The 14,273-nt window shown below is 48.5% G+C and overlaps 1 protein-coding gene across 1 annotated transcript in view; it reads left to right on the top strand.

The window, feature by feature from the left end:
* Positions 1-14,273, top strand: part of ADAM17 (ADAM metallopeptidase domain 17) — a 58,093-nt gene that overhangs the window by 1,094 nt on the left and 42,726 nt on the right. The window contains exon 2 of the mRNA XM_062208934.1: positions 12,779-12,911. Within this exon, the coding sequence (XP_062064918.1) occupies positions 12,779-12,911 (133 nt within the window). The remainder of the gene's footprint in view (positions 1-12,778; positions 12,912-14,273) is intronic.

Here is a 14,273-nt window from a genome sequence, read left to right as displayed (position 1 = left end):
GGAGTTGGCTGAATGAGTATTAAAGGTGTTTTCTCACTTAACTGCCTTGCGGTTGTCTCAAACTGAAATGCATTACAAGTGGGCTGGTCCGTTAGCAAGTGCTGAGTGCCGCGAGTCCACAGATTGAGGGGCAGTCTTGGAGCAGGTGTGGTCAGGGGGAGGGCCACGTGAGTAAAAAGCGCAGACGTGTTTTGAGCCACTGAAGCCACATTTTCACTCCCATTTCCCTTGTTACTACCATTCTGTTAACAGGTGGAAAAGCAAGCGGGAATTCTAGAGAAGCGTAGGGTATGGAGGGAAGATAATTCTCTCTACATTGAAAAAGTATTACGTATTTGCAAGGCAGAGTTACGGAGGGAGGGGAAGAGGCAAACAGAGAGAGTGTCCGTTTGCTGGTTCACTCCCCAAGTGAGCGCAGCGGCTGCAGCTGGGCTGGTCCGAAGCCAGGAGCTTCCTTTGGGTCAGCCTCGTGGGAGCAGGGGCAAAGGACCTGGACCATCCTCCGATGCTTTCCCTGGCACATAAGCAGGGAGCTGGATCTAAGTGTCGCAGCCAGAACTTGAACCAGAGCCCATGTGGGATGCCGGCACCACAGGCTGCGGCCCCACCTGCTACCCCGCAGCACTGGCCCCGCATCATTTTTTAGTAACATTTGCAGATCATAAGATTTTTGACCATTGGGCTTTTTTTTTTTTTTTTTAAGATTGATTGATTTATTTGAAAGGCAGAGTAACAGAGCGAGCGAGTTCGTCCATCTGCTGATTCACTCTACAAATGCCTACAACAGCCAGAGCTGGGCCAGACTGAAACCAGAAGCCTGAAACCCAACCTGGTGTCCCTTGTGGGTGGCCCGGGCCGGGTAGTTGGGCCATCATCTACTGCCTCGTCACTTGTGTGCCTTAGCAGGCAGCTGGGTGGGAAGTGGAGCAGCCTGGACTTGAGTTGGCGTGTAATTGGTCGTGCCACACTTCTGATTTATTTTATTTATATGAAAAGCAGAGTTAGAGACATCTTCATCTGCTGGCTCACTCCCGAATGGCTGCACCGACCAGGGCTGGGCCAGGCCAGGCGGAAGCCAGCAGCTTCATTTGGTTCTTCCCAGGGGTCCGGGGCCCAAAGACTTGAGCCACCTGCTGCTGCTTTCCCGGATGCATTAGCAGGAAGCTGGTTCTGAGTGGAGCAGCCAGGACTGGAACCAGCGACCATATGGGATGCTGGCATTGCAGGCTGTGGCTTAACTTGCTATGCCACAACGCCAGCCCCACTTTTTTTTTTTTTTGACAGAGTGGACAGTGAGAGAGAGAGACAGAGAGAAAGGTCTTCCTTTTCCGTTGGTTCACCCTCCAACGGCTGCTGCGGCTGGCGCACCGCACTGATCCAAAGCCAGGAGCCAGGTGCCTCTCCTGGTCTCCCATGCAGGTGCAGAGGCCCAAGGACTTGGGCCATCCTCCACTGCCTTCCCGGGCCACAGCAGAGAGCTGGACTGGAAGAAGAGCAACCAGGACAGAATCCGGCGTCCCGACAGGGACTAGAAACCGGTGTGCCTGCGCCGCAAAGCGGAGGATTAGCCTATTGAGCCGTGGCACCGGCCACCAGCCCCACATTTTAAAAAAAAATTTATTTATTTGAAAGGCAGTTAGAGATCTTTCATCCACTGGTTCACTCCCCCAGGTGGCTGGAGCTGGGTCAGGCCAAAGCCAGGAGCCTGGAATTATGTCTGTGTCTCCTACGTGGGTGGCAGGGGCCCAAACACTTGGGCCATCTTCTTCTCCTTCCCAGGCCGTTAGCGGGGAGCTGGGTTGGAGGTGGAGCAGCTGAGACTCTGGTGCCTATATGGATGTCGCTGTTAGAGGTGGTAGCTTGTAGCCTAACCTGCTACTCCACAGCGTTGGTCCTGCGAGCTCTCCTCCTTCTCTTTGTGCAGAAAAATTCACAGGCCTACTCTGCCAAGTGTGGCGTAGTGGAATAGCGATTTGTACAGAGATTAAGCGACGTGAAGGGGAGCTTAGAGCACAGGAAGGTGGTGAAGGCTTCCTGGAGGAGGTGATACCTGAGCCCATGCTTCAGGGTTAGTGAAGAGGGAAAGTAAGGACACGCCTGATGGTGAAATTGGGGACTGTAAGAATGTAAGAGGAATGGTGGGTCTCGGAAGGTGCAGAGAATTTTAAGGTTTGCACAGCAAGCAATGAACCATGCTTTGTGGGCATTTGAAGATGCCTTTTTGTGTGTTTGACAGCTCAGGTGGTAATTTGCTTAACTTAACGCTGCTGTCATGTTTTAAATTGAGTTAATCAGACCATCAAATGGTTCATAGTTAGAGTGTGGCTTATTTATTGGCCTGTTCTGCAAATGTTACAGTAATTGCTGTGTTGAATATTGATTATACATATGACAACATTCTTCTGAAGGGCAACATATATATAATAAATAGAGCTGGCTTTTGGAGTGCTCCATTGGTCCCCAAAGCGATTTCAGTTGAACTGTTAGGAATTGCATAATTTAGGAAAGTTATGAGTCATATGAGCTTAGTCACGATGATATCTTGTGGAAGTTGCAGCTGGGGCGGGTAAGTCTCACTCGATTTCAAAATTGTTTTCCCTTTGTGTTACTTTTAATAAAAGAGGATGTAGTGGGTGGAAGGGAAAAATATAGGCCACAGATGATGGCTGAAGGTTTGTATCTGAAACGTGTTTTGAAATTTGCCTTGGTGACTGACATGGGGATCTTCCATATTGCAGTGCCCGTCTCATTACTGACAGCGCCATCTGACTTCAGGCTTCCTCTTTTGACGGCACATTTGCTTATAGATTGCATTTCTTTGAAATCCAAGCTCTTAACTCTTAACTGCTCCAAGCGGGGTTTAATGCAACACTGCTTTGTACTAGTCAAAGGTATAAACTGTTCTAGTATAGCGTGGAGAGTTAAGCAAAGAGAGCCATGATGGCAAAACTGTAGAAGTCCTTTTGGCTTTCACAGGATTTTCTGGACTCTAAAGTCAGAACATTTCCACAGCCAAGTGTGGTTGATTTTTGGATTGCATGTGTTAGATGGTGAGTGCATACAGCTGGCAGGAGAGCAGGGCTGAAGGTGCAGGAGCAGGCACTAGTGAGTAGGGAAGTGAAATCGGCCTAGGAGGGGGTGCCCCCCGCCCCTCTCTCCTTCCATTCTTCCATTTCCTTTTTTTAAATTTTTCTTTTATCACGAGTTGTAGACCCTGGTTTCACTTTGCATTTGAGTGTGTTCTGCTGACTACTAAGTGTGTCCCATCCCTGGTGAGGAGATCTCCATAGGGAATTATTGTGGCAACTCATATTCTGTCTTATTGAGTTTATGCCTAATATTATTTTGGGTTAACTTTTTAAAAAAATGGTTTATGTGAAAGAGTGACAGAGCAACCGAGACAGAGATGTCTTCTATCTGCTGGTTCACTCCCCAAATACCCACAATACCCCAAGGTTGGGTCATGCTGAAGCCAGGACCCCAGAACTCCTAGTCTCCTGTGGGGGTGGCTGGCACCCAACCTCTTGGGCCAGCATCTGCTGCCTCCCCAGCTGCATTTGTAGGAAGCTGGGTCAGAAGTGGAGTGGGGACCAGTGCTGTGGCTTAGCAGGTAAAGCCGCCGCCTGCAGTGCCGGCATCCCATATGGGCGCCGGTTCAAGACCCTGCTGCTCCACTTCCAATCCAGCTCTCTGCTGTGGCCTGGGAAAGCAGTGGAAGATGGCCCAAGTGCTTGGGCCCCTGCACCTGCGTGGAGACCTGGAGGAAGCTCCTGGCTCCTGGCTCCTGGCTTCGGATCAGTGCAGCTGTCGGCCATTGCAGCCATCTGGGGAGTGAACCAACGGATGGAAGACCCCTCCCCCTCACCTCTCCTTCTCTCTGTGTAACTCTGCCTTTCAAACAAGTGAATAAATCTTTATATAAAAAAAGTGGAGTGGCTGAGACTTGAACCGTGGGGAGCTGTTGGCTTAACCTGCTGCTCGTGACACTTGCCCTTGGGTCCTTCTTGTCCTTCACCGCCTTGCAGTGGGAGCAGGCAGTGTCTGCCGGGGTCTGCACCATGCTTGCCGGCTGTGTGCAAGGAGAAGGAGGTTTGCTGCAAGAAGACTTTAGTGTAGAAAGGTCACAGATGTTTCCTGACACTTGTAATGCTTTTTTATTTTTTACATTAAATTAAAAAAAAGATTTTATTTATTTGAGAGGTAGAATTAGAGAGTCAGTTACACACACACACACACACACGCGCGGCGCACACACACACAGAGAGAAAGAGAACCATTCACTAATTCACTCCCCAATTGGCTGCAATGGCTGGAGCTGCGCCGATCCAAAGCCAGGAGCTTCTTACTGGTCTCCCATGCAGGTGTAGGGGCCCAAGGATTTGAGCCATCTTCTACTGCTTTCCCAGGCCATAGCAAGGAGCTGGATCAGAAGAGAAGCAACCGGGACTAGAACAGGCACCCATATGGGATGCTGGCACTGCAGGTGGAGGCTTTGCCCACTGTGCCACAGCACTGGCCCCTAATTTTTTTTTTTTTTTTTTTTTTTTTTTTTTGGACAGGCAGAGTGGACAGTGAGAGAGAGAGAGAGACAGAAAGGTCTTCCTTTGCCGTTGGTTCACCCTCCAATGGCCACCGCGGCTGGCGCGCTGCGGCCGGCGCACCGCGCTGATCTGAAGCCAGGAGCCAGGTGCTTCTCCTGGTCTCCCATGGGGTGCAGGGCCCAAGCACTTGGGCCATCCTCCACTGCACTCCCTGGCCATAGCAGAGAGCTGGCCTGGAAGATGGCAACCGGGACAGAATCCGGCGCCCCAACCGGGACTAGAACCCGGTGTGCCGGCGCCGCAAGGTGGAGGATTAGCCTATTGAGCCAAGGTTAGTTTTGGCCAGTGCCGTGGCTCAACAGGCTAATCCTCCACCTTGCGGCGCCGGCACACCGGGTTCTAGTCCCGGTTGGGGCGCCGGATTCTGTCCCGGTTGCCCCTCTTCCAGGCCAGCTCTCTGCTATGGCCCGGGAAGGCAGTGGAGGATGGCCCAAGTGCTTGGGCCCTGCCCCCGCATGGGAGACCAGGAGAAGCACCTGGCTCCTGGCTTCGGATCAGCGAGATGCGCTGGCCGTAGCGGCCATTGGAGGTTGAACCGACGGCAAAAAGGAAGACCTTTCTCTCTGTCTCTCTCTCTCACGATCCACTCTGCCTGTCCTGTCAAAAAAAAAAAAAAATTTTTTTTTAAAATTCAATGTGATTTGTAGATACAATTCTGTGAACATAGTATTCCCTTCCTCCCTGTGTCCCTCTCTCTCTCCCCTGTAATGCTTTTTTAATATTGCCCTCAAATACACTGGGACAGTTACATATAATTACGCATATATGTGTATGTGTTTATATACATATAAAATTATGTATAATTTTTTAAAACAAAGTTAGCTTAAAAATGTTGACTCTGAGTTTGGTGGAAGAACTATGGATATATGTTACATCATTGTACCAAAGTCAGTGGCCATAAAAGCTCATCCCAGAGACAGAACAGTTCAGGCACTAGAGAAGGGTGGGATGGAAGTTTTATCAGGGTTTCTGTAGGCAGTCCGCATCCTAAGCCATAGGCAGGTTTATTGGAGGGCTGAAGGTCAGGTTTTCTCTTTATTCCTCCTCGAGAGCATTCAGAAGGGTCAAAGGGTCAGCTGCCGTTTACTGTTGATGTTAGGGTTTAGACTCCTGCAGTAACTAGCTTTGCTCTCCTGCCCTAAGTTAAACTGCTTATCAGTAGCACAACGACAGACAGAGTGCAGAAGAAGTGCTGTGTCAGTGAGCAGGGTGACTGCAGACTGTAAGGAACAAGATGGAATGTGACACTGTGCCTGATGTCCCTGTTGGTCAACCCCTCCCCACGGCTTTCCTTCCTGTGTGTTTTCTCAGTGAGTGATGCTATTACCTACCCTGGTCTCCAAGGCAGAAAACTGGGAGTCTTTCTGTGATTTCTTCCCGATTTCGCGGATTCCATTCTTGTTCTCCTCTAGCCACAGTGAAGGTACAGTGAAACTTAACTGCAGCTCGAGTCAAAATCCTTAATTTTCTTCCATGGCCCTTCGTGACCTGAACTTTTTATTTTTTTAAAAAAGATTTATTTATTTGAAAGAGTTACACAGAGAGGAGAGGCAGAGAGAGAGAGAGGTCCTCCATCTGATGGTTCACTCCCCAATTGGCCAAAATGGCCAGAGTTGCACCGATCCATAGCCAGGAGCTCCCTCCGAGTCTCCCATGCGGGTGCAGGGGCCCAAGGACTTGGGCCATCTTCTGCTTTCGCAGACCATAGCAGAGAGCTGGGTCAGAAGTGGAGCAGCCGGGTCTTGAACTGGTGCCCATATGGATTCCGGCGCTTCAGGCCAGGGCATTAATACGCTGCGCCATAGCACCAGCCCCTTTATGTTTTTTAAAGATACATTATTTGAAAGAACAGTAGAGAGGGAGACACAGATATCTTTCCTCAGTGGTTTCACTCCACAAATACCTGCGACAGCCAGGGCTGGGCCAGGTTGAAATCAGTATCCAGGAACTCCATCTAGGTTTCCCACATGGGTAGCAGCGGTCCAAGTATGTGGGCCGTCTTCTGCTTCCTTCCCAGGTGCATTAGCTGGGATTCAAGCCCTTGCTCAGGTGTGCAATGCTGGTGTTGCGAGCGGCTGCTTAACCCACTGTGCCACAGCGCTGGCTTAGGGGAGCTGGCCTCTTCCCTAGGGTTCTTGTGCTGCTCTCCTCAGCTCACTGGGCTCACCTTTTGGGGTTTTGTTCCGTGTTTCTGTGGAGTCAGCACATGTTACGTCCACTGCTAGCACTTCCCTCTTTCCCTTCTCTGGCTGCCACCTGCTCCTCTTGGTGCTGTCTTTAATGCCGCTTCCGGCCGGCGCCGTGGCTCACTAGGCTAATCCTCCGCCTTGCGGCGCTGGCACACCGGGTTCTAGTCCCGGTCGGGGCACCGATCCTGTCCCGGTGCCCCTCTTCCAGGCCAGCTCTCTGCTGTGGCCAGGGAGTGCAGTGGAGGATGGCCCAAGTGCTTGGGCCCTGCACCCCATGGGAGACCAGGAGAAGCGCCTGGCTCCCGCCATCGGATCAGCGCGGTGCGCCGGCCGCAGCGCGCTACCGCGGCGGCCATTGGAGGGTGAACCAACGGCAAAAGGAAGACCTCTCTCTCTGTCTCTCTCTCACTGTCCACTCTGCCTGTCAAAAATAAAATAAAAAAAAAAATAAAATAAAAAAAAAAAATAAAATAATGCCGCTTCCAGAACTTCCTGAAACTACCTTTCTCTTAGCAAGCGGCAAACTTGAATCTCTCGTGTGCTGGTCCTTCCCCCAGTGTCATAGTATAAAAATATAATTTCTCAGTATTTGTTGAACAAATGAGTGGGGTCTGATGGAAAGAGCAGATAGTGTTGGATGGGTGTGCAGGAAAGGAGGGCGGGTAGAGGTGAGCGATGGGAACGGTACAGAAGCAGTGAGGGGTCAGGCGTTAGGCCCAGAGGTTAGATCACTGCTTGGGATCCCTCCTTCCTTCCGTATTGGAATACTTGGGTTCGAGTCCTGGCTCTGCTGCCAGCTCCAGCTTCCTGCTGATGCGGACCCGGGGAGGCAGCAGGTGAGGGCTCAAGTGCTTCAGTCTTTGCTGCCCACGTGGGAGACCTGGATTGAATTCTCAGCTCCCAGGTTCAGCCTGGCCCAGCCCTGGCTGTGGCAGGCATTTGGAGAGGGAACCAGTAGATGGAAGATCTCTTTGCCTTTCCAGTAACTAAAAATAAATAATAATAAATAAAACAGTGAGGAAGGGGGCTAGGATCTCTGAGGACTTCTAGACCAGAGCCCAAGTTGGGGAAACTAGACTGGAGCACTTGGTAGAGACCAGGGAGGGTGGGAGGGGTACGTAACCAAATATTCTACTCTGACTTTTTGAATTAAATTGTTCATTTTCTCTTTAAATATTATTTTTCCCTATTTGAAAGGTAGAGAGAGATTTCCCATCTATTTTGCTCTTATTTTTTCTAAGCCTATTTTTATTGTTTATGTAAAATTTATTTTCTTTGAAAGGCAGAGAGAGTGAGCTCTTCCATTCGCTAGTTCCCTCCCCAAATAGCTGCAATAGCTGGGGCTGGGCCAGGCTGCAGTCAGGAGCCAGAAACTCAATCCAGGTCTCCTGAATGGGCGGCAGGGACCCGAGCTGCCGCCCAGGGTGCACACTAGCAGGACGCTGGACTTGGAAGTGAAGCTGGGGCTCCAATCTAGGCACCCTAATGTATGATGTCGGCATCTCAAGAGGTGTTTTAACTGCTTTGCCAATTTCCCCCTCTCCCCCACCCCCTCACTGGCCTGTTTTTACAGTTAAGATCGTGCACTGTGAATAGTTTTTAAAATCTACCTTTCTCTCCCCCTCTCTCTCGCTCTCTTGCTCTCCCCCTCTCTCCTCCCTCCCTGTTTATTTTACTTGAAAGTCAGTTACACAAAGAGAAGGGGAGAGGCAGAGAGAGAGAGGTCTTCCATCTGCTGGTTCACTCCCCGATTGTGGGTGCAGGGGCCCAAGGACTTGGGCCATCTTCTACTGCTTTCCCAGGCCATAGCAGAGAGCTGGATCGGAAGTGGAGCAGCCAGGACTCGAACTGGCACCCATATGGGATGCCGACACTGCAGGCAGCAGCTTTACCCGCTACTCCACAGTGTCGGCCCCTAAATCCACCTTTCTTTAGATAACATTATAGCATTAAGGATTTCCCCTGTTTATAAAAGCCTGTTGTAAACCGCATTTTTTTTTTTTTTTTTTTGACAGGCAGAGTGGACAGTGAGAGAGAGAGACAGAAATATCTTCCTTTTTCTGTTGGTTCACCCCCCAAATGGCCGCTTTGGCCAGCACACTGTGCCAATCTGAAGCCAGGAGCCAGGTGCTTCTCCTGGTCTCCCAAGCGGGTGCAGGGCCCAAGCACCTGGGCCATCTTCCACTGCCTTCCCGGGCCACAGCAGAGAGCTGGACTGAGAGGAGCAACTGGGACAGAATCTGGTGCCCCGACTGGAACTAGAACTCTGGGGTGCTGGCGCCACAGGCGCCGGCGTAAACCACATTTTAAATCGTTAGGATTTTTTCCCCTTTCTTTGGAAGTGCTGGAACTTATCTAGCTGTTTCTCAGTTAACAATTTGTCTTGTTCCTAGTTTTTTTAAAAATAATGCGAGGCTGAATGCTTTGAGCTCTTTCTGTTAGCTTCGTCTGGTGATTTCAGACTCGAAGGTGCTCACGAGTCACCTGGAAGGCCTGTTGATGAGATTGCTGGCGCTTGCCTTGAGGATTTCTGCTGGAGCAGATCTGAGGGAGACCTGCACATGTGCGTTTCTCACAGGTTGGGGTGATGCTATGTGGCTGGTGTGGGCACTTCCTCTGAGAACTGCTGGCCTGTGTCATTGACACCGAAACTGCAGTATCCAGGCTGAGTGTCTGAGCCAGTGGGAGTGATTGTGATCTTGCATGAAACTGAGTTCATGTAGCAACCTGTATCAGGGAAGTTGGCGAGCAGAGGTACTGGCAGCTCAGCTCTGAGGATTCGTGTAGATGATGAACATGGGTGCTGAAACGAGCAGGGTGCTACGCTGAATATTGTTAGGTAAAGAGACTAAGAATAAAACAGCACCCATTTGGCCATTTCATAATCTCGTGAGATTAGACAAATATATCATAAAAAAGTGACAGAAGATAAGGTGTAAACAAAGGACTTTAGAATTCAGGAGGAGAAGTCAAATTTAATTGACATGTCAAAGTCGTAAGCCAAGGTGTAGAAGTTCCCAGAAGAACTAGGCTATTTTTTTTAGAGTTTCAAAGCTATGACATCATTAATGCTTGGGTATTTCAACCAGGCAGGCCCAAGTTCAAAACCCCGTTCAGGGGCTAGTGTTGTGGTGCAGTGGATAAATACTGCTGCCTGCGATGCCAACATCCCATACAGACACCTGTTCTAGTCCCAGCTGTTCACTTCCCATCCAGCTCCCTGCTGATGTGCCTGAGAAAGCAGTGGAGGATGGCCCAAGTGCTTGGGACCTGGATGAAGCTCTTGGTTCCTGCCTTCAGTCTGGCCCAACCCTGGCTGTTGTCGCCATTTGGGGAGTGAACCAGTGGATGGAAGACCTCTCTCTCTGTCTCTAACTGTGGCTTTCAAATAAATACAATAAATAGAAAAAAAAAGCCAAAAAGCAAAACACAGCCACATTCAGTGTTCTCTTAGCTTTATGGTCTTGGTCTGTTTCTTCACCTGTAAAGTGAGAATCACCCCAGGGAAGTTTGTGTAGAAAATGCAATACAACACTAGCGCAGTACCTTGCAGGGAGCAATCAGAACTCCTTAAATCAGTGGTTAGCTTCTTGAAGATTTCCATCGGCACCATCAGGCATTATATTGAGTCAGATCATCAACCACCATCCACTGGCGTAACAATGATTGACGCCTTCTGAAACAGCTTTCCTGTGGGTTAAATTAAAAAGGAAATTGTGTGAACATAAAAGGAATCATATCTTGCAAGTGTGAAAATGCTACCACTTTATTTAATCTTACCCTGCGTTAGAACCTTGGATGTGGATCCCATTTCCTTTGATCAGATGGCATGCTTGGCTCCTTGCTTTCTTCAAGTTTGTTTGACTGTTAGGTAACAGTCAGGCCCTGTGCCTCCTTTCACCACTGTGTAAACTAGTCTTTCCCATTCCTTTTCTCTTTTCTCTTCTTTAACGTGCACCTCTTGGACATACTGCACAGTTTTTGTGCACCAGCTGCCATTCCCACATTAAAAGACCAGGACTTTATCCTGTGCCATGTTTCAGCACTCACACCACTGCCTGACTCAGAACAGTGAGCGAATACACTAACGAACAGACCAGTTGAGGATACTGGGGAGAACGTGGAAGAAAAGTATTGGCTTGATCCTGCCTTTTAAAACTGGTTTTATGAGTACATTTAACATCGGTAGTAATAAACGTGTATTTTAAGCTTCGGCTATATTTTGAGGACATGGTAATTCCACTGGAGTGATTTTGTGTATACCATTGCCTCTGCAGTGGTGTTTGTTAGAGAGATGTGAAGCATCAGTCCAAATATTTATAGACAGTTTATTTCTTTTGAAGATTTGTTTGTTTATTTGAAAGGCAGAGTTACAGAGAGAAGAGAGAGGTCTTCCATCGGCTGGTTCACTCCCCAAATGGCTGCAACGGCTGGGGCTGGGCCAGGCCGGAGCTAGGAGCTCGGAGCTTCTTCCATCTTCAGCAATCTTGTGCAGGGAGCACATCCACGTTAGCAGTGGAGCAGCCAGGTCTCGGGCCGGTGCCCACATGGGATGCTGGCACCACAGGAGGAGGCTTAACACTGCCCCTTGTAGACGGTTTTTAAAGAAGCTCAAGGCTCCCAAGTTTTCTTCTGAAAAATCCTGATTTTGGAGGCAGCATCAGAGTTCTTGTTGATGAAAAGTGATTTTTAGGTGTAGCAGATATTTGATTGCATTTACTTTTGTCTATACCAAATAAAAACTTATTTGTTCTTTTTCTATCTTGGGAGACAAGTCTGTCTTTGCTTTTCCTAGGTGCTGACTCAATCTGGTAAAATAATTCCTGTTGGATTTTTTTTTTTTTTTTCATGGTTGAGATTAGCATGGCTTTATCATGTCTTGGTATGTATGGGTTGATGTACTGTGTGTGTTGAGGACAGCAGTGATAAGGATACTACCACTTTCTTGCTCTTTAATTTGGAATATGTGATTTTTCTATAAAAGATTTTTTTCCCCTGGTTTGGTTTCTAAGGCCACTAGTGCATTTGTTTCTCTTTTTTTGTAACACATCAACTGATAAGGAATTGCTGTTAACATTTTGGCAAGGAAAAGACCAAATTGGCCACTTTGATACTAGAAGTTCTTTTTTTTTTTTTTTTTTTGGACAGGCAGAGTGGACAGTGAGAGAGAGAGGTCTTCCTTTGCCTTTGGTTCACCCTCCAATGGCCGCTGCGGCCGGTGCATCGCACTGATCCGAAGCCAGGAGCCAGGTGCTTCTCCTGGTCTCCTATGCAGGTGCAGGGCCCAAGCACTTGGGCCATCCTCCACTGCCTTCCCGGGCCATAGCAGAGAGCTGGACTGGAAGAGGGGCAACTGGGACAGAATCCGGCGCCCCGACCAGGACTAGAACCCCGTGTGCCGGCGCCGCAAGGCGGAGGATTAGCCTGTTAAGCCACGGCGCCGGCCTTGATACTAGAAGTTCATATGCACAGGGCAGATACGTTTTTACTTAGAAATTATCTCATTGTGTAATACACGCTTCCAGACACGAAAATTATTAGGATCTAATACATAGTCCACATTCGGATTTCTCTGAGTGTTTCACTTGTCTCCTTGGAGTTGATTTGTTTGTTCTAGGATCCGGAAGGATTCACGCGTAGCAATTGCTTGCTGTGTTCGGAAATCTGCTGTGTTCCCGCCCCTCCCTTTTTCCCCATGCCATTTATTTCCTGAAGAAATTGGATCCTTTGTACTGCAGGAATTCTGACATTCTAGGTGTGGCTGATTGCTTCTTCCAGTTGTTGTTTAACTTGGCAACATCCAGCCCCTTTATGTTCTAGAAACTGGAAGTTAGGTCTTCATTAGAGTTGGTTTCTTTATTTGTAAGAATGCTCCGCTAATAATGCGTTATCTCCTCAGAATGGGTCTGCCGTCTGGTGCTCTCCCCCGATGTCGGTGCAGCTGAATGGTCGGTCTGGGTGCTAATAACCTTTCTGCCTTTGTTTCAGAGGAGCTTGACTCTCTGCTCTCGGACTACGACATCCTCTCTCTCTCTAACATCCAGCAGCACTCCGTAAGGAAAAGGGATCTGCAGGCCTCGACACATTTAGAAACACTACTAACTTTTTCAGCTTTGAAAAGGTAATTTGAATTATTCAGAGGATGGGGGCAGTTGGGGGCTTGGTTTGGCAAAAGCAGAAAAATAAAGGTATCCCCTGAATTGTTAGGAATTACACTTTAAAGATTTGTAATTGTTACAGTCTGTAAAATATTGTTTTATAAGGCGTATTCTAAAATTAAAAGGGATGAACATTTAAAAAAAGTAAATGGGTGTTCCAGAGTTTTTGTGATGATAGCGTGTTTATGAGATGCTGGCAAAGGATTTTAATAAAGTATTTCTATTACCTTATATTTTTGATGCCATATTAGAACCATCAGCCATGTCCTAAATGTCTTTATTTACATATGAAGATACTGAGGTTTAGAGATAAAGACTTTGTTCAGGATCCCACAGCATGGTTGTGAGCTGTGTCCAGACTTTAGTGTTCTTTGAGTTTCTCTGACTTGATAGCATGCAGTGATTGGGCAGTAATTTTATTTATGATTCATTTATTTGAAAGGCAGAATGACAAAGCTACGGAGAGAGAGAGAGATCTTGCATTTGCTGGTTTACTCCCCAAATGGCTGCAGCAGCCAGGCTGGGCCAGGACGAAGCCAGGAGCCAGAAAACTCCATCTGTCTCTCACTTGGCTGGCAGGGGCCCAATTACTTGGGCCATTTATACCTGGGGTAGTAGCAAGAAGCTGGATCAGAAGCAGAGGAACCAAGACTTGAACTAGCACTCTGATGTAGGATGTTGGGTCACTGGTCCCATGGCAGTGATTTTAGTATTGTTTCTGTAGTATTACAGATTTAAATCTAGTCAGTAATTTTCTAAAGTCATTTTAGGAAACTGTCCAATATTACAAACAAAAGTTGAGGTTGGTGCTGTGGCATAGTGGGTAAAGCCGCCGCCTGCAGTGCGGGAATCCCACATGAGCGCTAGTTCGAGTCCTGGCTGGTCCACTTCCAACCCAGCTCTCTCTTAATGAGGCTGGGAAAACACTAGAAGATGGCCCAAGTCCTTGGGCCCGTGCACCTGCATGGGAGACCCAGAGGAAGCTCCTGGCTTTGGATCAGCCCAGCCCCGGCCATTGCGGCCATCTGGGGAGTGAACCAGAGGATGGAAGACCTCTTTCTCTCTCTCTCTCTCTGCCTCTGTAACTCTGCCTTTCAAATAAATAGATATTAAAAAGAAAAAAAAAAAAAAAAAGCAGTGTCACTATATTAAAAAGAAACAAAACAAAACTAGGGCCTGGCACTGTGGCATAGTGGGCTAAGCCTCCACCTGTGGCTCCAGAATCCTGTATGGGCACTGGTTCAAGTCCCTGCTGCTCCACTTCCAGTCCAGCTCTGTGCTATGGTCTGGGAAGGCAGTGGAAGATGGCCCAAGTGCCTGCACCC

The sequence above is a fragment of the Lepus europaeus genome, chromosome 13 (assembly GCF_033115175.1).
Source record: "Lepus europaeus isolate LE1 chromosome 13, mLepTim1.pri, whole genome shotgun sequence".
In the NCBI taxonomy this organism is placed as follows: domain Eukaryota; kingdom Metazoa; phylum Chordata; class Mammalia; order Lagomorpha; family Leporidae; genus Lepus; species Lepus europaeus.
This window is presented reverse-complemented; position numbering and strand designations above follow the sequence as displayed.